Raw genomic sequence first — 25,142 nt, forward strand, 5'->3', positions numbered from 1 at the left:
TTTAAAGAATTTAAGACTTCGGTCGCATCCACTGACTCATTAATAAAGCACATTACTTTACACGTTGGATAAAATAAATGCATTTCAATAACGGTCCTATTTTTGAGTTTACAGTTTTTTGTGCATATTTATCAAGGATACCAATCATTCTGGAGCCCACTGTAGATTAAGCGGGACCTGGGAATGCATTAACACTAAAACTAAAAAAAAGTTGATACATTGTTGGAAACAATTTTGATCAACGGTTGAAAACACTGGCGCCTTTGTCTTGATATTCATCTTGAAACATGAGCCCAGATGCGTCAGTCCGATATGAATAGCGAAGTAGGAAAATATAGAAGACCCGCACACTGGCATAAAAACGGAAATAATAATTGCGGGAAATAATATTTTCAAATGACGGATGGAACCAGTACGATATTTTGAAAAAAATATGTGGGATTACATGGATTGGATGCAAAACTCAGTTCACCCTACCGGCCGGGAAGGGAATTGGATCTTTCCTTCGGTGGATGACGTAGCGGCGAGTACACAGACTTGAGTGCGCGAGACTGCCGTGGTGCGTTGGGAGTTGGAGAACGGGCAGGAGAGGGACGAGAAAGAAAAGAAAGAAAAAAGGAGACCAAGCTGCTACGACAGCACTAGCTGGCTAAAGAGAAAGGGCGAATTGCTTGTGGAAGACTGGTTGGACGGAGCATAATCTGCTTTTCTTTTCCAACAGCGGATAGTTTTTCTTTCTTTGGTTTATTCTGTACTTAGCTAGCCAATCTAGCTATGTGCATGTAGTTTGTTCATGGAGGAGAGCGCAGAAGCCAACGGCACGCTGGGGTTCCTGCCGAGGAACTGCCTTTTTAAAATAGTTGGCTGATTGTTGTCGTTGTTGCTAACAAGACAGCTAGCTAACGAGCCATTGATACGGATAAAAATACTTTTGTCCACCGGCACTGGTGCAAAAAAGTCGCTAAACCAAGTTAGCTAATTTAATTTCAGTTATTGTGCGTTTTAACAGTTAGCCAACATTAGCTAAGCGTCATTTCCCCTTCCAGGCTCCTATTTAACGTTAGCGAGCTATCAGATTAGCCAATATAGCTAACTTATTGTAGTGCTGAAAACCAACGAATGTTACTTTTTAATTAAACATCCCGTTTATTTCGCTAGTTTATTCACAAAACTATTTAGATAACATTTCGTGAACTGGCTACATGTGTTGAGCAGGCAAATATATCATTGTTCTGATCTCTATTCCCCGACAACATTGGTCTGTGTGAGGTCGGCTGGCTAACGTTAGATAAGTTAAGAGCAAGTGTAGCCTACTGTTTTAATTAGCTTTTGGGTAGCTGGCTGGTGGTTTCAAGAACGATGCACTGGTCACAGTCCAGTAGAAGCTACTTCCCAGTTTTCGAAAACAATACACTGTTTTGACGAAACTACCGCGTGTGGAATGCTGGATGTAATTAGCATTGGGAACCTTTTATGTTGCTACCTTTTTGTTCTGTGATTTTTTTTTTTCTGCATTGGACCTTCTGAATTTGCGGCTTTCCGTTGGAAGACTAGCGTTAGCCGTGTGTTAGCTAGCTAGTTTGTAACGTTAGCCCCTTTCTCTCCTGCCTGTGGTGACAATATATAAACTACAATATTGTTCCTTTAATTTAAAATATACCTGAAGAAAATTTCCATATCCTTCGCTCACCTGTCATTTTTGCTGCTCTTCTTGGCAGTGGGTGTTTTTGTTCCCCTTTAGGGTAATCTAACGTCAGCTAGCTTGCTTTTTTTAAGCTATTATTTAAGGGAGGGCCGAGGTGCGTTTGCACATACTCTTTTCTTTTCTACAATTGTTTTTATTCGGGTTTGTGCAAAGACAACAGCGATTTCTTTTCTGAAATGATGGATGATCAGACCCGTATACTGACTGGTCTTACCGGACTCGCGGGATTACAGCAACCCGACCTGGTCGACCCAGACTCAGTTCGGAAGCACCAGTCCCTCGGCCAGCCACAGCAAGACATTGGGGACATTCTTCAACAGATCATGGCTATTACGGACGAAAGCCTCGACGAAGCACAGGCCAGGTAATACACACAGCGCCAGCTAACATGGGAGGTGATAAATCTAAGGTATTAACTAGATACAATTGTAGCTGGCTAACTAGCTAGCAGGGTCCTAAACGATTGTACACTAAGTTAGCTGTGCCGTGATTTAATGTTCATGTTTTTTTCGTTGTGAGTGTGAATGTGCACGGACGTTATGGACCTGCATGTGTTATGTTTTACGGCTAAGTATTTGGCTGGTTCGCTGGCCGTCTTGAGTGGCAAAATGAAATGGCTCGCCAATATATTTTGGGTAGTGTGGGGGTGAGCTTGGTACTAGATTGTTGCTGTGACTTATTCCACTTTGGTATAGCTAGCTAGCCAAGTTAATTGCATATCTGCGGTGGATATTGCTATCTATTACTTTTTAACTAGTTCTAGTCACTTGAAACCTAGCAGCCTACATTATTTAAACGTGTACACTTAGGCCGCGCATCGCTAAATGTCGAATGACTTATATTTGTGAATGTGTCGTGTTGTTCGTAGTAGGAGGTCGGTTTCCGATGTACAATGTTGTCTTCAACAGAGTTTAGCCGTATTTTGCAAATGCATCGCTTGAAGCAAACGTACTGTAATGTCACAATATATGTAGCGTCGGTGTTTGGAATGCCAGTTCCTTTGTGTTGTACGAACTGAAAACACACACACACACACACACACACACACACACACACACACACACACACACACACACACACGTGGTTCCTCGGAGTCACCGACTTTTAAAATACTGCATTCTAGCGCTGTGGTAATCGGATGACTGTGCCGTCTTCCAAGCTCGGTCAAGATTTTTTAACCGTCGTGACTGCAGTGGTGCTCTGTGGACGTGTTATGTCTATACAAGTTTTAGAGTTTGTAGTGACTCCGTCTGGACTGCGCCCTGGTGTATGAAGTGAATTTCTAATGAATAAGTACAATAGCCAAGTTTGAGCTTTGATTTTAATCTGAATGGGCGCTTATGATCTCCTGCTGTGAGGTTGTCGTTTTTTTAAGTTGTCTGCTTGCATCGCCTGTCAGTGATATCGCAATGTCGAAATATACGTGTTCATTGACAAAGCAAAGATCATTACTAGTCTGTCTCTTCAATTGGCTGTTTAATTTAGTTTCATGAGCTGTTTACGACCAGCCGCCCTGTGACCAATAGCCTATCACCTAACGCAGACCGACTCACAAATGTTTCTTGTTTTTTCCAGAATTAACTGAGGAAACTTGAATAACGGGTTTACTCAAGTGGCCACCTAGCCATCAGCCATTTGGCCTTCATCAAATACTTCTTTCTCAGCGCAAATGGCGTTGATTGCACTGATATCTTGTCATTAGCATAAATAATCAGAAAGGTCATCGCAGCAGGGGACGCTTTGAAATGGAAATCGCATTGTCCCCGGCCAAAATGTTAACTACAAAACTGCTTGGCCAGATGAACGCGCTGTGGTCCAATACGCATACGCACGTATCAAATCAAATTAATGCCATTTTCATTCAAATGTGGTGCTATATATGCGCCACGGCGCGTTTAGCCTATAACCGCGTCTGTTTCTCATTGTAAAACCTGTGCTCGTTTGCCACGTGGGCACTGTGGTCGAGCTTAAACACAAAATGGAAAACTTAAAGATTCAAACAAATGAAGATGCGGTATATGGAAACGCGGCCACTGCTTTTGTTATCATCGGCTTGTAAATGTTCCACTAAAACGTAGGGCCACCTGGTTCCAGCGATTAATTCACGCCTCTCACCGTCTCCACCCCCCCCCCCATTCCCATCGCGTTCTCTCCTTGGCGTTCATCCTTTTCATTGTGCGGAGCGTGCAATCAATTCTCTGATAATGTGTGCGCCAGTGCAGCTGTCCGCAAATCGAGTTTCTATTAATGGGATTGGGGGTGGGAGGTTGCACACCATTCTGGAGGAGGGGGGAGGCGTTACAAACACAAAGAAATTACATTTTAAACTAACTATTAAAAATACCAGAATTGTCTGCCTTGAGTGAGTTCCAAATAAGCTCCGGTCAGTGGCCATGTAGTTTGTGAAAATATATTGTGGCTAAATATGTCTGTTAATGTTCCGATAACCTGGCCATTTTTTTCATATTATGTCGTTTAATTTGTAAGATGGTAACGTTTTTATCGTTACAATATACCGCATCCTTCTTATTGGTTAATTTCCTGCTCATCTGTTAATATGGATGGATAACTCATCGGTTGTGGTAGTACCGTGTTCCTAGCCGTGTTAGTTTGCAAAAATTATCAAGCTTCCTTTTTTTTATTTATTAAAACTTGTGTTCCATGACAACCAGTTTTACTAGTTAATATCATGTCACCTGAAAACGTGAAATGAAGAATGTGCCTGTTTTTTTTTTTTTTCATTTTTATGAATTTATTTTTTGGTCTTGGTAGTCAGTTTAGAAATTGGCAATAGCATTGGCTATCAGCACAGTCATACATACTGACATAAGTTGCATAGAGTTAAGTTAGTCAGTTATTTTTCAGCTAAATGTGGTTTGACATTCGATTTTCACACGGTATGTGTGCAACTACTACAGCCGTAGTCGTGCAAAAGCCTTTCCTAATCCCTGTGTAAATTCCTTATTACATTATTGGCATTTGGCAGACGCTCTTATCCAGAGCAACGTACAGTTGATTAGACCAAGCAGGGGACAATCCACCCCTGGAGCAATGCAGGGTTAAGGGCCTTGCTCAAGGGCCCAACGGCTGTACGGATCTTATTGTGGCTACACCGGGATTAGAACCACCGACCTTACGTGTCCCAGTCATTTACCTTAACCACTATGCTGCAGGCCGCCTTATTACTTGGGTTTGGGAGACACTGGGCAACATTGGCTCAGGCGGTAATAGCAGCATCAAATGTACAGCGCTTTGGGTAAAGGCGCTATATAAATGCCCAATACTCACCATTTAGATAAATCATCCTCCTTCTCCTTCCTCTCCCTCCTTGCTCTTCCCCATTCTCTCGGACAGGAAACATGCTCTGAACTGCCACCGAATGAAGCCTGCCCTCTTCAGTGTCCTGTGCGAGATCAAGGAGAAGACAGGTGAGCCTCTCCTAAGTGCTCTTTGCTGGTCTTGTGTGTTGCTGGTCTATTCTGCATCTATAGCGTCCTCTGAATGGGATGACGGTAGTATAGGCTGGGGTTGTGTGGGCTGGTTACAGTGTCTCCTGGTGCCTGGGCTTCTGTCAACCCTCCCAATTCTGAACCCGCCCTCGGCCAAATTCTCTTAGTGATCACTGGACCAGATTTGTGCCATGCCCCCCCTCCCTCGTGATGAAATTCGGCATGATAGTGATGCTCTGCTGGATGTTATGTCAATCTGTCAATCATCCATTCTTGCCTGCTCCCGATTGGTGGAGAAAAAATGGAAAGCTAGAGAGAGGGGGAGGTGTTTTTCCTTTCGCCTTGGATACGTCCTGTCTAATTTACCCAGTGTCAGCACTCGAACTCCTACTCTATTAGTCACTTCAGCCATTTTGAAAACCATTTGTTGGACAGGTGATTCCAAAAATGTATTTTTTTATTTTAGGAGGTAAGAACAGTCATACGTATGTTTGATTCCCCGCCCTGGGCGCGTCAAAGTGTGAGCAGGACGCCTAACCCCCAATAGCTCCCAACGAATTGGTTGGTGTTTTTCACCGTTGGTGTGCAAGTGTGTGTGTGAATGGGTGAATGCGAGGCATCAATTGTAAAGCGCTTTGGATAAAGGCACTATATGAATGCTCCATTTATTCTTAGTGATGTGGTGCTACTGATGGAGCCTCATTTGGATAAGGGCTCAGTGGTTTCCCTAACAACCATGCAGAGTTTGGATCAAATTGGCCTTCCGTAATCTTACATCAGTCAGTGATGCTCACATGTACAAAGAATGCACACGACGCGCACAGTTTCGGTGGAAGTAGAGGGCTTCAAAACTCGTTCCTCACCCGGTCTCTTATTGCTGCTTACTCTTCATCACTCTCTCTCTCTCTCTCCCCTCCCTTTTTCGACTTTTTCTCACTCCCTCTGGTTCTCATCCACACTCCTTTCCTCCCTGCCCCGCCCCCCCCCCCCCCCCCCCCCCCCCCCCGGTGCTGCTTGAATGTGAAGCTGTGCTCTGGGCTCTGCACTCTCTGTGCTTTGATATGGTAATAGCATAGGGGGCATGGGAGGGAGGGAGGGATTGTTTTCATTGTGAAGGAAATGTTCAGCCCAAATGCCATTCCATCCCCACTTTAAACATGACCTTCACTGCTGTCACTTCAAGGAAATGAGGCTCGAAGAATCATTTCACCAAAGTTATATAAAAAAAGCCCATTCTCTCTCTCTCTCTCTCTCTCTCTCTCTCTCTCTCTCTCTCTCTCTCTCTCTCTCTCTCTCTCTCTCTCTCTCTCTCTCTCTCTCTCTCTACCTACCCACCCCCCTCTCCCTCTCTCTCTACTTCTCTACCTCCCTCTCTCTCTACCCTGTACTCTTTCGCTCCATCTCTGCCTCCCTCTTTCCCCTGGCCTCTCTGGCTGGCCCTTCACACCCGTAGTAGCCTCCAGTCTGATTACGGCCTTTTAACTGTGATTCATTTTTTGAAGAGTGCCATTTCAGCCGCACATAAAGTCTTATTAATCACTCCCTACCTCCAGCGGGGCCTTTTCCTCTTCAGAGACTCAGAGCCGGGGAGCCGAGGGCGGTGCTGTGGTGACTGAGTGGTCGTGGTGAGGGCCTACGGAGGGTATGAGCGGAAAAAAGGGTGAGGGGGCATGGAATTTGGGTGCAGATTATGTGGTTTTACTAACAATGAAGGATCCCTTGTACTTATGCTGATAAGTGCTCATTGTGGTCAGAGGTGGAAGGTCCAGGGCTCTGACAGTGGTTCTTCCACCCATGAACTCATGAGCCAGTCGATGTAGCGAATTTGGTCCACCTCCAGGCTGGAGGATTGTCCTAATTAGGCAATCCAGGTGGTTGGAACAAAATACCTCTGTGATCCACTACAGATGAAATAGTTTTCAGTTATGATGTGTGTGCTTGAACGTGCATCATGTGTTGCCCAAGTTACATAGGTGTTGGGTATACTTTTATGCGCACGCGCAGGTCCCCACAACCGGTCAAAAACGCAGCGGCCCGTGAACCGGATTGAACCGGAACCCGCGTTCGCGTCACTGCCCTCCCACTCATTCATGCTGCTTGCACTGGCGGTCAGGGCCGAAATTTTAGAACACAGTCACTCATACGAACGCCCCCCCCCCCCGTGCTGACACGCTTCGCTCAGTACGCGTTTCATCAGCTGCAGCAGAACGGAGAGAGGGAGCGAGGGAGGGAGAGAAAAAGGAGGCAGGCTGAGAGAAAAGGAGGGAGGGAGCAGGCCTTGATTGATGAGGCCGGGGGTGCAGCTGTAATTATTCTCTGTCCACTCCCCGTGCCGGATTGGCAGACAGCTGCTATCACACAGACCCCAGGCTCTCCCAGCCTCCCCCTCCAAACACAATCTCTCTGACTTGGGGACACCTCTCTGGCGTCACCCCTGCTCCGGCCGGGCTGGGCCACCTGGGAGAGCTGCCTTTCTTTCACACACATGCACTGATAAACGCCATCCTGCCCCTGCGTCTCTCTCATGCGTGTACTCCGACTCTCTCGAGCGCTCTGCAGTTAACCAACATAAATACTTAATCGATCTACATTGGTTTGATTATTTTAATTCCTAATATGGTGTATAAACGATGTTTTTCTCCAAGCTCAGAATCAGAATTCACTTTATTCGCCATGTAGTTTTTACGTACAAGGAATTTGCTGTGGTATGTGGGTGCATGCAGACAACATAAAGAATAATACAAAAAATGGAAACATGGATATAAAAATGAGGTGGAAGGTAATGTATAAAAATAAAAATAAATATTTACAATACGACATGATGCTGAAGCGGGGTGTGAGAAGTATTATTAAAGTGCAAAATATAAAATATGAAGTCTATGGGGGCGGGATAAGAGTCTGTGACAATGGGGGGGGGGGGGGGGGGCCTGGGCCTAGTTGACATTAATCACAGGGAGACAGTTAATGTAACGTGTCTGTAACAGTTGTAACGGTTCTGTGACAGTGGGGGGGTCCCCCGGGCCTTGTTGATGAGGCCAGCTGCAGATGGATAGAAACTGTTTCTGTGGCGAGAGGTTTTGGTCCTGATCGACCGCAGCCTCCTGCCAGAGGGAAGTGTTTCTAACGCTGTGTCCGGGGTGAGAGGAGTCGGCCACAATCCTCCCTGCACGCCTCAGGGTTCTGGAGGCGTACAGGTCCTGAAGAGATTGCAGATTGCAGCCAATCACCTTCTCTGCAAGCTGTGTGGCAGCTTGAGTGGTAGATTTTTTCAAAAGGTAGATACTCAACACTGTTCACACAGAAAAAAATTTGTAATGACTAAGATGACCATAATCCATAATCTACAGACACTGAAGTAACGTGACCGTTTAGAACTGCACAAAACTCGGTACTCGCACTACACACTGTATTGGAGCTGGACCAAGTAGGTACAGTGAGCTCTGAGAATTATTGCCGCACAAAAAATACTTTAAAAAAAACCCAAAAAACAATATGGAAACTCGAAATGCTGAACGTGTGAAAAGTTATGTACTTTATTTGTTTCAATGGAACCAACTGAAGTCAAACATTAATTTAATAAAAAATAGATTTTGTCAAATACAAGGTTCCATCATTATTGCCCCCCTGGTTTAGGTCCTAGGGTCCTGTAGAAACAGAATTGGCTGGAATGGCTGACGCAGTAAGAAATGTTCTGTGAAGCACATGAAAGAACCTCCCTCACCAAATGGTGGAGTTTGCTCACACTGCTATGGCTCCATTTGCTTTTGATAATACTTTATTGTTTACATCAGCTCCTCCCGATGTTTGGGACCTTGTGGGCTAGTCCTGATTCTCCGGGAGCAGCCCACAGCACCCACCCCCCCCTACTGAGGAACACTGCTCCTCTGAGGAACACTGCTCCTCTGAGGAACACTGCTCCTCTGTGGAACACTGCTCCTCTGTGGAACACTGCTCCTCTGTGGAACACTGCTCCTCTGTGGAACACTGCTCCTCTGTGGAACACTGCTCCTCTGAGGAACACCTCTCCTCATGGCTGTGCTCAGCACTGTGAATCCTGCACAGCTGACTGTGGGACTGTAGGGAAGGGCGTGTGCCCGGTTGCATTCAGGAGAGGCAATCGGGGACTAGAACTTTAATTCTGCTCTACCCCTGGCAAAGACCCATCAGCCATGATACGAAAGGGAGGCGTGTGTTTGTCTACTTCACCCTGAAACAATTTTCACCGCAAATTACAGCGTAGAATTTTGGTAAAATTTTGCCATTTAATTTGGTGTGAAAGGGTTTAATTGAGGCCCTCCCCCTCTCGGAGCCTGGTCGTTATGTTATCCCTGTCTCTGTACTCTGAGCCTGGTCGTTATGTTATCCCTGTCTCTGTACTCTGAGCCTGGTCTTTATGTTATCGCTGTCTCTGTACTCTGAGCCTGGTCGTTCTGTTATCCCTGTCTCTGTACTCTGAGCCTGGTCTTTATGTTATCCCTGTCTCTGTACTCTGAGCCTGGTCGTTATGTTATCCCTGTCTCTGTACTCTGAGCCTGGTCGTTATGTTATCCCTGTCTCTTTACTCTGAGCCTGGTCTTTATGTTATCCCTGTCTCTGTATCTCTGAGCCTGGTCGTTATGTTATCCCTGTCTCTGTACTCTGAGCCTGGTCTTTATGTTATCCCTGTCTCTGTATCTCTGAGCCTGGTCGTTATGTTATCCCTGTCTCTGTATCTCTGAGCCTGGTTGTTGTGTTATCCCTGTCTCTGTACTCTGAGCCTGGTCGTTATGTTATCCCTGTCTCTGTACTCTGAGCCTGGTCTTTATGTTATCCCTGTCTCTGTACTCTGAGCCTGGTCTTTATGTTATCCCTGTCTCTGTACTCTGAGCCTGGTCGTTATGTTATCCCTGTCTCTGTACTCTGAGCCTGGTCTTTGTTATCCCTGTCTCTGTACTTAACCGTATGTAAATGTGGGGCTCACTGGAATGCCGTGTCTGAGAGCTTTGCTTCTGATCCAATCCAATTACACATTCATTAAAACGAATGGGATCTTCCTGCCCATCACTGTACTACTCTACACCAGAGCCACACACACTCACCCCTACTAACCCAGCGCTGCACCACTCTACACCAGAGCCACACACACTCACCCCTACTAACCCAGCGCTGCACCACTCTACACCAGAGCCACACACACTCACCCCTACTAACCCAGCGCTGCACCACTCTACACCAGAGCCACACACACTCACCCCTACTAACCCAGCGCTGCACCACTCTACACCAGAGCCACACACACTCACCCCTACTAACCCAGCGCTGTACCACTTAGTGTTGTCATACCATAATTGAAACGGGACTGATTCGAGACTCGATACCTCACCGCTGAAATGACCTTCATAGATCAGAAACTTAAGGGGCAGAAGGGTTTATCACATTTTCAAATCCACAATTTATTGACAACCTTTTAGTTCTAGATATTGAGCATAGGCCTGTAATGTTAGAATGACATTATATTAAACGGAAGCTCAATAAATATTTCATGGTTATTGTGCACATCATTCTGTTAAAAGTCTTGGAAATGCAAATTTCTTGATTTTTCATTTACCAATGTCTATGAAACCCTGATAATGTCCCTTGGCTAAAAAAAGCAATGGTTATTTTAGAATGGCGCATCAATGCCCCTCACGTTTTCACTATGCTACGCTGCCTATTCGATGCTTGGCAAGGTTAGGAGTTTAAAAAGAAAGTATTGATAACGTACCAAAGTTTTGGTGCAACACGACTACTGCTCTACACCGGAGCCCTGCCCGCTCTCCCTCGACTACAACTGACGTATACACACACGGGGGTGGCAGTTGCATTATGGATCTAATGGAGAAATGCGGCCCTCCTTCCTGGCCTTTCGCCTGTCTGTTTTTCTTCAGTGTTTTATGACGAGCTCTAAAATGCCATCAGTCTGTGTCTGCGTGCGCATGGACGTGTTTAGATACAGTACCGTACACTCCCCACCTTTCCGTACTCGGGAGTCCTCTCTTTCTCCCATCCCTCTCTCCCTCCATCCCTATTCACTCACTCTCCTCTCCTCCCGCTCCCTCCCTCTCCCTCTCGCTCTAATTAACGGTGGCTCTTAAGGAGCTCCTAAAGACCTTGTGAAAAATGAACACTCATTTGAGAGGTCATTAATTTGCACAGTTATGCAAATTAGGTAGCAATTAAGCCATAGTTGCGAGGAGCTGCTCCCATTTATAACGAGCGAACGAGGGGGATGACAGCTCGGAGCTCGGAGCACGCTCTGGCTCAGGGCGCGGGGAGCGAGACCCGCGGAGTTACTGCGCCACTTACCCGAGTCCACCGTGGATTTCCCCTCCGCAACGCCACTTTACTGCACGACTCTCTCGTTTCCGCTCCTGAGGATGGTGGCTTTTCTGTGGCTGTACAATACCAAAAGGTCTGATCCCGTTCTGATTGCAAACATGAGTTGTTGGCAGGGCTATTGATACCCCGCGTTGCTAAAATAAGGGAGTATCAGAGTTCTCTCACCCTGTGTAAATTCTGTTCCCCCTTCCTCTCGCCTTCTAATCTGCAATGGTTCATTCTGTGCAAGTACACTTGTATCTTCCTCCTCCCTCATTCTGGTTTCTCTTTCGCCTCCCTATACTTCCCCTGTTCGGGTTTATTCGTATCCGCTGCACTGGTGTGACGTGCTTTACCTTACATTGTGGGTGTGATGGTAAGTTCATTTGAAGCCCAGAATAGTTGCTGAGTGAAATGGCGGTAAGTTAGGTGATAAAAGTACCGACGAGGCTAGCCGGAATAGCGGTGTTCAGACTTGGTTTGGGGATGGCGCAGTGGCACGGCTGTGTGCTGGCTGTACCTCAGGGCGCGGCTGTATGCTCGCTGTACCTCAGGGCACGGCTGTTGCGCGCTGTCCCTCAGGGCACGGCTGTGTGCTCTCTGTACCTCAGGGCGCGGCTGTGTGCTCTCTGTACCTCAGGGCGCGGCTGTGTGCTCTCTGTACCTCAGGGCACGGCTGTTTGCTCGCTGTCCCTCAGGGCGCGGCTGTGTGCTCTCTGTACCTCAGGGCATGGCTGTTTGCGCGCTCTACCTCAGGGCACGGCTGTGTGCTCTCTGTCCCTCAGGGCACGGCTGTGTGCTGGCTGTCCCTCAGGGCACGGCTGTGTGCTGGCTGTCCCTCAGGGCACGGCTGTGTGCTGGCTGTCCCTCAGGGCACGGCTGTGTGCTGGCTGTCCCTCAGGGCACGGCTGTGTGGGCGCTGTCCCTCAGGGCACGGCTGTGCGCTGGCTGTCCCTCAGGGCACGGCTGTGTGCTCGCTCTACCTCAGGGCACGGCTGTGTGCTCTCTGTCCCTCAGGGCACGGCACACCACACACCAGTCTCCTTCTGAGGAAGTGCTCACTTTCCTACATATTTTCATCTTTTCTTGCCAAAAAAAGTTTTAACATGTGGAGCTGCTTAAATCTGAAGGCATGTGGTCCCATAGGATTGTAGCGGCCAGGCTGGCACAGGGCTGTGCGCGTGTGTGTGTGTGTGTGTGTGTGTGCGCATGTGTGCGTGCGCGCGTGTGTGTGTGACACACTCTCTGATCTGGTTGTGTCAGAAATCAAACGCTCTTTTAGTTTTGAATTCATTTTTTCATTTGGGGTACATGTATTACACTGACCTGTCTATCATATACTCAGAAGTGTGCTCTGTCTACCGATAGCAGGCCACTTCAGGAGACATGTCTACCCTATAACATGGAGAGAGAAAAATCTGTGCTTTTTATTTATTTATTTTGCCAATGAAGGCTTAAAGACATGATGGAAATGAAGTTAGAGTAGCACTTGCTTCAAGAATATGACATACAGGAGTAAAAGTAATCATTCAGGGGAATTTTTGAAAAGTTGATTTGACTGACGTCAGATGAGGTAGGGGAAGAATGCACACAGGCTGTGTGAAAGGATATTGATTGGAGGGGAACGGAAAATTGACAGATATTTGATCAACATACACTCCCTCTGGTACACAATGCTGTTGGTGGAAAAAAGGCTTGTGTGAAAATTACTTGCAGAAAAGTATCACAATTTTCATTTTAATTTGATATGAAAGCGCTTATTCCATAAATTAATTTTATGGAATATATTCTGTAAGATGTTTGTTTGGGTGTCTGTATGAAGAATGGGCTAAATACTGAATTCTGATTTCAGCTTGTCTAAGAACAAAAAAAAAAGAAAAGAAAAAAGATTATGCATGCTTGGCCATTCAGGCTAATCATACCACATTCTAACTCTCTCATATAGCTGAACATGTATATAAAAATGAATTCAGGTCTAATGGGATGAGGCCAGAAAGTGATTGATTTGTGGGGAATGCCCCCTGCTCACTCTGTACACTACTCATACCGACATGTAGCGCTTGTGTGCGCAGTCCCTGCGCTGTCCCTGCCTATATGCTCTGTGCTTCTCCGACTCACTGTTTGCATGTTTAACATTCGCGCTCCCCCTGCGGCCTGCACGCTGTCATCTCCCGCTGTCCGTGTGCCCTGTCCCTCCTCTCCCTCCATATCTACGCCCTGTACCTACGCCCTGTCCCTCCTCTCCCTCCGTACCTCCTCTCCCTCCGTACCTACGCCCTGTACCTACGCCCTGTCCCTCCTCTCCCTCCGTACCTACGCCCTGTCCCTCCTCTCCCTCCGTACCTACGCCCTGTCCCTCCTCTCCCTCCGTACCTACGCCCTGTCCCTCCTCTCCCTCCGTACTTACGCCCTGTCCCTCCTCTCACTCTGTATCTACGCCCTGTCCCTCCTCTCCCTCCGTACCTACGCCCTGTACCGACATCCTGTCCCTCCTCTCACTCCGTACCTACGCCCTATACCTACGCCCTGTCCCTCCTCTCCCTCCGTACCTACGCCCTGTCCCTCCTCTCACTCCGTACCTACGCCCTGTACCTCCTCTCCCTCCGTACCTACGCCCTGTACCGACATCCTGTCCCTCCTCTCACTCCGTACGTACGCCCTGTACCTACGCCCTGTACCTCCTCTCCCTCCGTACCTACGCCCTGTCCCTCCTCTCCCTCCGTACCTACGCCCTGTCCCTCCTCTCACTCCGTACCTATGCCCTGTACCTCCTCTCACTGCGTACCCACGCCCTGTACCTCCTCTCCCTCCGTACCTACGCCCTGTACCTACGCCCTGTCCCTCCTCTCCCACCATCCCTGCGCCCTGTACCGACGTCCTGTCCTCCCTCTCCCACCCGGCCGCGCTCTCTCTCTGTCTCTGCTCCTTCATCCCTCTCTCCCTTTGCTTTTATCTGTCCTTCTGTCACTATTCTCTCCCCTGCCATCTCTCTCCTCCTCTCCCTCTCTCCCTCCCCCTCCCCTCCCCCCTCTTTCTGTGACTCCCCATGGGAGCTGATGTAATTAAAATGCTAATCCTGTCTGTCTACTGAGAGAGAGACTGACAGCATGAGGGATTGCAGCTCACTGCAAGTCAACTGAAATGGAGAGGGAGAATGAGAGGGAGAGAATGAGGGAATGAGTGAGAGAATGAGAGAAAGAGAGAATGAGAGAATGAAAAAATGGGAGAGGGGGAGAAAACGAATAAGATCTAGAATGAGAGATGGAATAAGAGGTGGGGGTGTAGCGAGTGAGTTTGGGGTCAGTAAAAGGGGACCCATTCCTCGGGTTGGTTGAGTTATGCGAACTGAAAATGAACTGCTTGTTTGTTTGATAAGATAGGAGTGAATTCCGCTGTAATTCCTAATGTGAGAAAATGTGGATATTTAAGGGGGATGCAGTAGTGTGTGTGTGTGTGTGTGTGTGTTTGTTTGTATGCAGCCTGTATATTGATGTGTGTGCATTCTCACATGTACACACACACACAAATATTGCTGTATAATTATGAGTTGGCGGAACCACTACACACGCAGACACCTTTTCAGTGTTTTTCCAGTAATTTATGGTCATTAAATATCACTTATTGAACTTAAGCACGGTTCACATTTGTGCCTTTAATGGGTTCATTTAAATCTGAGCTCCGGCCTTCTAAACTACAAGTACCATAGGCTCCCCCCATGCTGAACTACAAGTCTCATAAGCCCCCTCTGTCCTGTCAATCACTCCTTTAATTCTCTTCCTTGTATGGTCTCATGACTCATCATTTCCTCTTGGTCTGTTTGTCCATTCATATGCAGGAATGAAATCATGAAGGAAATCCCCTCCTGTCCGGTCTGTTTGGAAAGGGAATGGTTGTGTGAACAGAACCAAACCTCTCTGCTTGAGGAATGATTCCAAATGCTCCACGATTGAGGAAGGATTGAGGAAAGATTGTAACACGTGGGGAGGTGGTGGGGAGGTGGACGGAGAGCGAGAGAACTGGAGGGGGGACCCGGGGGTCAATAGTTCAGCTGGCAGAGTCTTGCATTCCTGAGCTGAGAGAGAGCACTGGAATGTGTGAGAGCAGAAAAAAAAACCTGAGTCCACAGGAGAGAGGAAGTTGGGAGAAGTCTGAAAAAGTAGGGCAGGAGGGAGAGGGAGAGGGAGAGGGCAGGAGAAGGAGGGAGAGCGAGAGAACGCTCATGGTTTATGTGATTGAAAAAGACAAAGCAGTGGTGTCCAACCGTGGTCCCTGACTGCTAGTGTGTATGTGCTGTTGTTTATTCTTCAGGACTTAACTGTATTGCTTTTAACTGGCCAATTAACTCACCTTTTATTCATTTACTCTGTCAGATGATGAAAAGCGAAAGCAGCCTAGCCGTTGATTATTCACTGTGGGATAGCCTGCATGTTATTGGGAATAATCAACAAGGCCTCTGTACGGCCTTTCAGGCATGTCTCTGTGTGTGGGTGTTGGGCAGGATGTGTGTGCGTGTGTGTGTGTGTGGGTGTTGGGCAGGATGTGTGTGTGCGCGTGCGTGCGTGCGCGTGCGTGTGTGTGTGCGCGCGCGCGTGTGTGTGTGTGCGCGCGCGTGTGTGTGCGCGCGCGTGTGTCTGCGCGCGCGTGTGTGTGCGCGTGCGTGTGTGTGTGCGTGCGTGTGTGTGCGCGTGCGTGTGTGTGCGCGTGCGCGTCTGACAGAGAGACCGTCGTGTGTTGCTGGCGAGGAGAGGAGAGATGAGAGTGTGCATGAGAAGGTGCAGTGAAAGCAGTATGGAGGGCCTGAGTGTGAGAGGAGAGATGAGTATGTGAGGCGGAGCGGGAGAGGGATGAGAGGCAGGCGGAGAGCTGACGGAGGTCTCCTTTAATACAGTACTGGAGTGATGGTGCTGAAAGCCGTACTTATGCCCTGTGAAGCTCATAGTGACAGAACATGCTCTCCCATTACCAGCACCATGCCTCACGGAGCAGGCAGGCCAGCCGCTTGCTGCCAGCAGGCTCTGCTTCCCCCTGCTGGCCGCGTGGGGCAACTGCAGGGCCCGATGTGGCGTTCCGTTGGGTTTGTTTTGCTGCTGGGCCAGGGCTGTGTATCACAAAGCAGGCTTCCTGCGTTAAGCTGGATAGGCTCAGCGTGTGAAACCCAGAATAGCGGTTTCCTCTCTCCAGCAGACTCTGTAGTCCTGATTATTCCCCCTTCTAGGTTAAGGACGGTTGTTTTCACCCCTCTCCCCCCCCCCCCTCCCCTCAGTGCTGAGCATCCGGGGAGTGCAGGAGGAGGACCCCCCGGACCCCCAGATCATGCGTCTGGACAACATGCTGCTGGCGGAGGGCGTGTCCGGGCCGGAGAAGGGCGGGGGCTCAGCGGCGGCGGCAGCGGCGGCCGCGGCAGCGGGCGGGTCGCCGAACGACGGCAGCATCGAGCACTCGGACTACCGCGCCAAACTCGCCCAGATCCGCCAGATCTACCACTCCGAGCTGGAGAAATACGAGCAGGTGAGGGGCGGGACGCGTCTGCAGCTGATATCCCGGGCGGGATGACGCGTAGCGTTGTTAAAGTGCTATACTAGCGCAATCATTTTTGTATTAATCGGTAGGTTAAGTGGTTTTAGCCTTTATGGTGAGTATTCATGACATTTTTTAAATTAATTTCTTATGTGTATTTTATTTATACTCTTAATAATAAATAAAAAAATAATAAAAAAAACATTTGCTTGCTTCACAGGTTAAAATTTCGGTGCTTGTATGTTTTAACTGAATTCAACCAGGTAGATGAAATGAGAACTCAATTCACATTTGCAGTGGTCTTCTGGTTTGGGAGTGTCCGGCAAATTCTGAATTGTATAGCTAATTTTTTAATTTTGTTTTGTGGTTAAAGTGGTGACTCTGTAAAGTAGCAGTGTTGCGCTTTTTCCTCACTTTTTCAAAAGTTTAACCTCAAAAAAAGCTGCACCTGCAAAAAAACTCTCAAGGTGAGCAGGCCCTCTCTGACTGTTTTGTAGGAACATTATTTGATGGCCACATCAATACCCTATGGTGATCACTGATGCGCTTTCACTCTGTACTCTGATGAATGTTATTTCACGAAAGAAAAAACCTAGTTCTGACTCTCAGAAAGATCTTCAACCAAGCCAATGGAAATACTGGAATAGGTACTGTCAGAACTGGGCTCTAGCAGAAAATGGGACCGGAACCAAAATCTCTCTCTCTCTCTCTCTCTCTCTCTCTCTCCCTCTCCGTCTCCCTCCCTCTCTCAGGCCTGCAGTGAGTTCACTAACCATGTGATGAACCTGCTGCGGGAGCAGAGCCGGACCCGGCCCATCTCGCCCAAGGAGATCGAGCGCATGGTGGGCATCATCCACCGCAAGTTCAGCACCATCCAGATGCAGCTCAAACAGAGCACCTGTGAGGCCGTCATGATCCTGCGCTCCCGCTTCCTCGACGCCAGGTCTGTGTGTGTGTGTGTGTGTGTGTGTGTGTGTGTGTGTGTGTGTGTGTGTGTGTGTGTGTGTGTGTGTGTGTGTGCGTGCGTGTGTGTGCACCTGTGAGGCCGTCATGATCCTGCGCTCCCGCTTCCTCGACGCCAGGTCAGTGTGTGTGTGTGTGTGTGTGTGTGTGTGTGTGTGCACCTGCGAGGCCGTCATGATCCTGCTCTCACGCTTTCTTGATGCCAGGTGCGTGTGTGTGTGCGCATTCATGTTAATGTGCGTGTGAGCCTGTGTGTGTGCGTGCGTTTGAGTGTGTGTGCTTCAGTATGTCTTTACGCATGACGTGTGCCAGCTTGTAGGCTCCTGTGTGTGTGAGTGTGTGAGTGTGTGAGTGTGTGAGTGTGTGAGTGTGTGAGTGTGTGAGTGTGTGAGTGTGTGAGTGTGCTTTTCTGAGGGTCCGTTCTCCCGTGTGTCACAGACGTAAGCGGCGCAACTTCAACAAGCAGGCCACAGAGGTGCTGAATGAGTACTTCTACTCCCACCTGTCCAACCCCTACCCCAGCGAGGAGGCCAAGGAGGAGCTGGCCAAGAAGTGCGCCATCACAGTCTCTCAGGTAAAGGACTGAAGGGCCATCACAGTCTCTCAGGTAGAGGAGTGAAGGGCCATCACAGTCTCTCAGGTAAAGGACTGAAGGGCCATCACAGTCTCTCAGGTAGAGGAGTGAAGGGCCATCACAGTCTCTCAGGTAGAGGAGTGAAGGGCCATCACAGTCTCTCAGGTAAAGGAGTGAAGGGCCATCACAGTCTCTCAGGTAGAGGAGTGAAGGGTCCTCACAGTGTCTCAGGTAGAGGAGTGAAGGGCCCTCACAGTCTCTCGGGTAAAGGGGTGAAGGGCCCTCACAGTGTCTCAGGTAAAGGAGTGAAGGGCCCTCACAGTCTCTCAGGTAAAAGAGTGAAGGGTCAGACAGGGGCTATTCCCAGGCCATAAGCCATCTCGTACTCTTATACTTCAATATTTAATACCGGCGTAAGTACTTAGCCCAAGTGTGTCATGCTGCTCTCAACAATTTTGTGAGATGGAAGTTTTCACTTTATCTTTTCCAAAAAGAAAAAATGAAAAAGTTTTATGTGGAACATACGGCACGCATTAATAACACACCATAGTGTTTTCAGCAGGCAAAGGCATCCATCTTGTGACAAAGTGTATATATTTTTGTAAGGCATGTCTTAAATTAGCAGGCTAACTGATGACTCAGTGCTGTACTTGCAGCCTGTGTTACAGGAGCCTGACAGGGAGAAGCATGCAAGCAAACATTTTGTCAAGTGTATTATTAGCCTGCTAGCTAGCAGAAATTAATGATATTTCCACCTTAATATATGATGCCCCGCGAGTTAATAAATGAGGTTGAAAATATAGATTAAGCTGGCGAATTGGCATAGTAGCTCATGAACAAACTAATTTGCACACTTTCTCTAGTTTTTTCATTCAGTTAGCAAGCTGCTGAGTTGGCTGCTTCGTAATAATGAAACCAGCCTACCAGCTTGCTAACCGGGTTGTTAGATGGAATGCTAATAAAGTGAATTGAGCTTGCTAGCAAGGCAGCCGCTGGTTTTGTCACACTCTACCTCTTAATCGCTAAACTGCTACCTAGCCAAATGGCTAATTTGGAACGTGCCAATTTTTTGGCATGCACTGTAATTGCAATTTTGCAAAGAATGCTTGGATAGACGGGCCCTCCACATTGGCTCAGATGGCACATCGTTGAGTATGCTTAAACTCCTCCTCTCCAGGTGTCCAACTGGTTCGGAAATAAGAGAATTCGGTACAAGAAGAACATCGGAAAGTTTCAGGAAGAAGCCAACCTCTACGCCGTCAAAACTGCCGTGGATGCAGCCAGTGTGTCAGCTCAGGCCAGCCAGGCCAACTCTCCGGCAACGCCAAACTCAGGTACTGCCAAACACGCACGCCTTCATACACGGCCAATCACACAGTCCTCAGCTTCTCACACGCTCACCTTCATACACGGCCAATCACACTCTGTCCTCAGCTTCTCACACGCTCACCTTCATACACGGCCAATCACACAGTCCTCAGCTTCTCACACGCTCACCTTCATACATGGCCAATCAAACAGTCCTCAACTTCTCACACGCTCACCTTCATACACGGCCAATCACACTCTGTCCTCAGCTTCTCACACGCTCACCTTCATACACGGCCAATCAAACAGTCCTCAGCTTCTCCCACACACGCATGGACTGAAATGACACGTCATTATACCCCTCTCCCACTATAGAGCTGAACCAGGCTGGCTCATTATACCCCTCTCCCACTGTAGAGCTGAACCAGGCTGGCTCATTATACCCCTCTCCCACTGTAGAGCTGAACCAGGCTGGCTCATTATACCCCTCTCCCACTGTAGAGCTGAACCAGGCTGGCTCATTATACCCCTATCCCACTGTAGAGCTGAACCAGGCTGGCTCATTATACCCCTATCCCACTGTAGAGCTGAACCAGGCTGGCTCATTTTACCCCTCTCCCTCTGATGATGAGATTGTGATTGGCTCCGTTGTGCCTCCTGCAGGTGGATACCCTGCACCATGCTACACACCTGACGGCCGACTATGAGGACCCGTCGGGAAGAGCTCCCTACCCCCCCCAAGCGCCTGGACGTGAGTGTAGCAGCGTACACGTACCGCAAGCGGGCACAATGCACTACTCCGCAACACGCACGCAAACGAATCGACTCACAAACGACTCCATCAATGCACTACTCGGCAACACGCACGCAAACAAATCAACTCACAAACGACTCCATCAATGCACTACTCGGCAACACGCACGCAAACGAATCAACTCACAAACAACTCCATCAATGCACTACTCGGCAACACGCACAAAAACGAATCAACTCACAAACGACTCCATCAATGCACTACTCGGCAACACGCACGCAAACGAATCAACTCACAAACAACTCCATCAATGCACACTCACAAATGACTGAAGCACTGAAACAAAACGCACAAATAATCAACATGCACTCACACTCATTTGTGTACGCAGGCCTACACAAGCAGGGGGATTGTGTAGTTTTCTCGTATTGGGCACTGTGGCTCTTCCCCCCCCCCCCCCCCCCCCGCCTGTGGTGGTTGTTGGTTCATGCCAGCCAGGCAGCGTTTGTGCTAAGCTGCTCACACTGGATGATTCAGCCAACCAAAATTTGACAAACCTGGAGGTTCAGTGTAACAGGCTCGTAGCATCTGATCTCCCTGTCAGTGAGACATATTTACTCAGAGGCAGCCATGATCCTTGAGTGGATTGATAAAAAAAATTAAAAAAACGCATTTGGGGGCACACAACTCATTGATAGGTGAAGGTACTACAGATTGTCATTTGAGGTGAAAGTAAGTTAATTGAAGTTCCCTCTCCTCTCTCCCCCTCTCTCGTTGTCCCTCTGCGTCCCTCCCCATCGAAGACGGCACCAATCCTTCCATCAAGACTCCCGCAGGAGCTGCCAGCAGCGTCCAATCGGACACCTCCCACTGAGGAAAGGCTCCACCCAACACTGGTCCCCTAACACCTCCCCTTTTCTCTAAACCCAACCCCTTCCCTGTGACTAGGTGCCACCACTGAGTCCTCCCCTCCCCTCTCCCCTCCCCTCCCGTCCTCTTCCCTTCCACACGGCATCGACCAGCGCCTCCTGTCCTCTTCGCTCCACGCCCGAGGCACACGCTAGCTCTTCCTCACTCCTGTAGGCCTCTCCCCTTCCCTGTGACACGGCTCCACCCCTTTCCTCTGAAATATTCCCATTCCCTCTTCCTTCTGCCGCAAACACCCTCGCTCTGACTCTTCCACTCAGCCTCTCATTGGACCATGATACGCCCCCCCCCCCCCAAGAACATATGAGCTGGACTGTGATTGGACAATAATGCAGTTTTCCCTGCCCTCAAAGGAGGAGGAGCTAGAGAAATGGATGACAGCAGAGGGGGGCGGAGTCCAGAATGAGCTGCTCATCTACCTAGAGACCTCTGGGGCAAACAGACTCTTGTGTACACACGAAGGTGTGTATCTGTACCTATTAGACTACACACGACTCACTTCCACAAATTGTGTTAACATTTTAAGGTTGTATTAACTGCTGTGATTGTTTGCTGGGTGAGTTGTTTTTTGTGTTTGTCAGCGTGTGTGTGTGTGTGTGTGTGTGTGTGTGTGTGTGTGCGCACGTATGTATGAAGTATGCGCGCCGGCATGTGTGTAACAGTCAGCAAACGTACCGGTTTCCACGGAGACGCTTCCATCTCATTGGGAGCTTTGCCCCTCCCACTTGTACCAAAGTGCTGCATTCCTGAACTTAACCCAGTCTAACGAGCAGAATCCCTGTCGTCTTTAATTTGCTGTGCCATCGCTGTTACTTTTAATTTCATAACGTTGCTTTTCCCCCTGTCCCAGTTCTGTACCTTTTCACCGTAGGTGGGTACTGTTGCTTCTATACCTGCACCATAACATACCTTCACTCCTGTACTGTTACTATGACACGCGTTCATACGCACACTCACTTGCTCACGCGCATGGATATATACACACCCGCGCTCCTGCTCTTCCTCAAAGCCGTGCAACGCTGCACTTGCAGACTGACACAGGGTGTGGTCCGTGACGGAGGACAGGGTGGGAGAAGGTTCACTCGGCCTCTCGGTGAATAGTTTTCACAAGCTGCGACTTGTTTTTTTTAAGCCTTTTTAATAGCTTTGCTGTTTTTGTTTTGTTTTTTTTGTTTTTAAAGCATTTTAATCAATAGTAGCTTTTCTTTTTTTTATAATGCTGTTTCACAAAGAATGCACCAGCCACCAAATAAACCTAGTTTGAAATAACATTAACTGTGGTATGTTTCGAAAGGAAGCGTTGGGTAAAGATGGCAACAAAAAAAAAAAAGTGACCGTCTTCTTTGCATGTAGTGATTGTGTTCATTTTCTTTCAGTTTTTTTCTTTCGATATTTTTTACAATAGACAAAAAACCTACAAAGACAAAAAAAAAAAAAAAAGACTATGACCAAAAATGAACACATTCATGATGCATCCATAAACCACAGTACTCAACAGGTCATGGAAGCTTGTGCTATGTCATATTTTTATACCTGTCCCTTATGCACCACCTGCCACCAGAGGGCAGTATTCAGGTTCAGCGAGTCGAATCCTCTGCTGCGTCTGGAACCCTTACTACCCGTAATCCAGAGGCAGCAGCAGCCTGCTGCTGTCTGATGTTAAACCAAAAATACTTCTGCTGTTGATGAAGCTCATACTCCATAAGCACTGGTATTGACGGAAAAGACTCGTTTTTGTTTTGGGGTCGGGGAGGAAGACAAACTGAGGAATGCTTTGTCGTTGGTGTGTGTATTGTTTTCATTATTTGGTTTAGGTCAATTGTTTTCTATTTTTGTGGTGAATATTTTGGTTAGGGGTGGGGGGGCAGTTACCTTTAGTGGGTCTGCGTGACCCGTTCTGAACCGATGGATACGATTATGAGGAAGTCGATTGTGTCCAGTATCTACCGTCACTCGCCGTTCAAATTTTACTCCACTCCACAAACCTTAGGAGCTTTATAAATGTCAGCGGTAAACGCTAATGATGTCTGGTCTCTCCAAATCCAAGAAAACAAATCTCACAATAAGGGCTTTTCTTGAAATTGAATTTAACCAAAAACCACAGTTAAATAGAACGGCGGTGTTCCACTGCAGCAGCTGTCCCTCAGAGCAGAGGCCGGTGCCCCAAAACGTCAGCCGCGCCAGACTTCAGACTGGCTACCGCTAAAGGTGAAAAATGTAGCAGGTTTTGTAGACATTCTGGCTTGTTTAAAAAAATTTAAAAAAGGGGGGGGTGGGGAATACATATCACTGTAGCTCAATGGACTAAACCAAGTGTCAAGTTAGTTATTGGTTTATACAATGTATACTGATGAGCGAATGTGGCGTAGGGGGTAAAACATTTTAACCATGGTAATCATGAGCTTCTGTTAAATACACAATTACTGTCATGCTAATGCTTTTACTGCACCAAATTAATTTCATTTTTTTTCTATGCCACTTGTCTGTGGATATCACTGTACAAATTGTGGAATGTTTCAATATTTTTTTTTTGTATTTGTGTAACTTGGTTTTTATCATTTTAGTGGGTTTTGCCTTTATTGGACTCTGTAAACAGGGGCAATGTATGTTTTTTTTAACGCATTTTTTTAATTTTATTTTTTATTATGCCACATCGCTTCTTTTATTCTGGCTTCTTCGATGGTTTCTGGGAGATGTGGTGATGATGGGACTGGTCATTGGCGTTCGGTGCTGTGGGTTCCCATTGGACCGCTCGTCACGACCCGATTCTTAATCCGCCTGCGTTAACACCCGGATGTGACCCGAGTGCATGGAAGTTCCGCTTTGTTGCCGCGGCGCCGATGCCTCATTGGGCTTTGTGAGTGGTGTATAGATAGATACAGCTGATGGTTTTCCACCACACCGTGCGATTCAGGCCCTTCAGTGCACTCTCTGCTTTTTCTTTACAATACGTATTCTTACACTTCCAAAGATCAACACAACTTTTATCACAGTTTAACCTTCTTGGCTTTTGCACATATTCCATTTATTTTTTACCTTGCCAGACAGCCATAAGAAAGTCGTTTTATTTCATATATATATATTGGGGCCACACTCAACTTCTGTAGTGTTGAGTTTCCACTGTAAGGACGCATGCTGTGGCTGTAGTTTCCTGTAGCAGCAGGACAGGACCCACAGCACCGGACCGGATGAGGCCGGGCCCACTCACCTCCTTACGTATTTTTTTGTTCCGTTAATGTCTGCCCTCCTTTCTGCATTCATCCATTCTCTGTCCCTGCCTCGTCTCTCTACCTCTCTCCCTCCCTCCATCTCTCTTGTATATAGATGTCATCATTTCCAGACTTTAAGAGTCTGTATTAACTCCTTTTATACCTCAACTTTAGGAGATCTGTTCTAGGAAGAGATTAATGCAGAAGAAAAAAAAATATGACAACCAATGTAGTGTTCCTTATTAGAAAAAAAAAAAAAAAAACTAATAAAGAATAGTGTGCTTTTTTGTGGGAATAGTTATTTTGGGGTGTTTGCTTCTTTTAATGGGAACAATGGTCTTTAGTCACTACATCTAAGCTATTGTGACATTTAAAAATATTAATAAAAAAATATAAAGGA

The 25,142-nt window shown here is 47.6% G+C and overlaps 1 protein-coding gene across 1 annotated transcript; it reads left to right on the plus strand.

The window, feature by feature from the left end:
* Positions 1–559: 559 nt before the first annotated feature.
* On the plus strand, positions 560–25,142 carry pbx4 (pre-B-cell leukemia transcription factor 4). The gene is made up of 8 exons (XM_061223956.1): positions 560–2,069; positions 5,060–5,133; positions 16,754–16,998; positions 17,760–17,950; positions 18,409–18,544; positions 19,722–19,878; positions 20,516–20,603; positions 21,410–25,142. The coding sequence occupies exons 1-7, from the start codon at positions 1,882–1,884 to the stop codon at positions 20,557–20,559; spliced, it is 1,035 nt and encodes a 344-aa protein (XP_061079940.1). The 5' UTR covers positions 560–1,881; the 3' UTR covers positions 20,560–20,603; positions 21,410–25,142.

This window comes from Conger conger, chromosome 16 (genome assembly GCF_963514075.1).
Source record: "Conger conger chromosome 16, fConCon1.1, whole genome shotgun sequence".
NCBI classification, from domain to species: Eukaryota; Metazoa; Chordata; class Actinopteri; order Anguilliformes; family Congridae; genus Conger; species Conger conger.

Excerpts from the sequence above, each read along its gene's own strand:
- pbx4 (XM_061223956.1), top strand. The coding sequence starts at position 1,882 with ATGATGGATGATCAGACCCGTATACTGACTGGTCTTACCGGACTCGCG. Across the intron at positions 17,951-18,408 it reads TCCCGCTTCCTCGACGCCAG|ACGTAAGCGGCGCAACTTCA; the intron begins GTCTGTGTGTGT and ends CGTGTGTCACAG. Across the intron at positions 19,879-20,515 it reads TCCGGCAACGCCAAACTCAG|GTGGATACCCTGCACCATGC; the intron begins GTACTGCCAAAC and ends TGCCTCCTGCAG.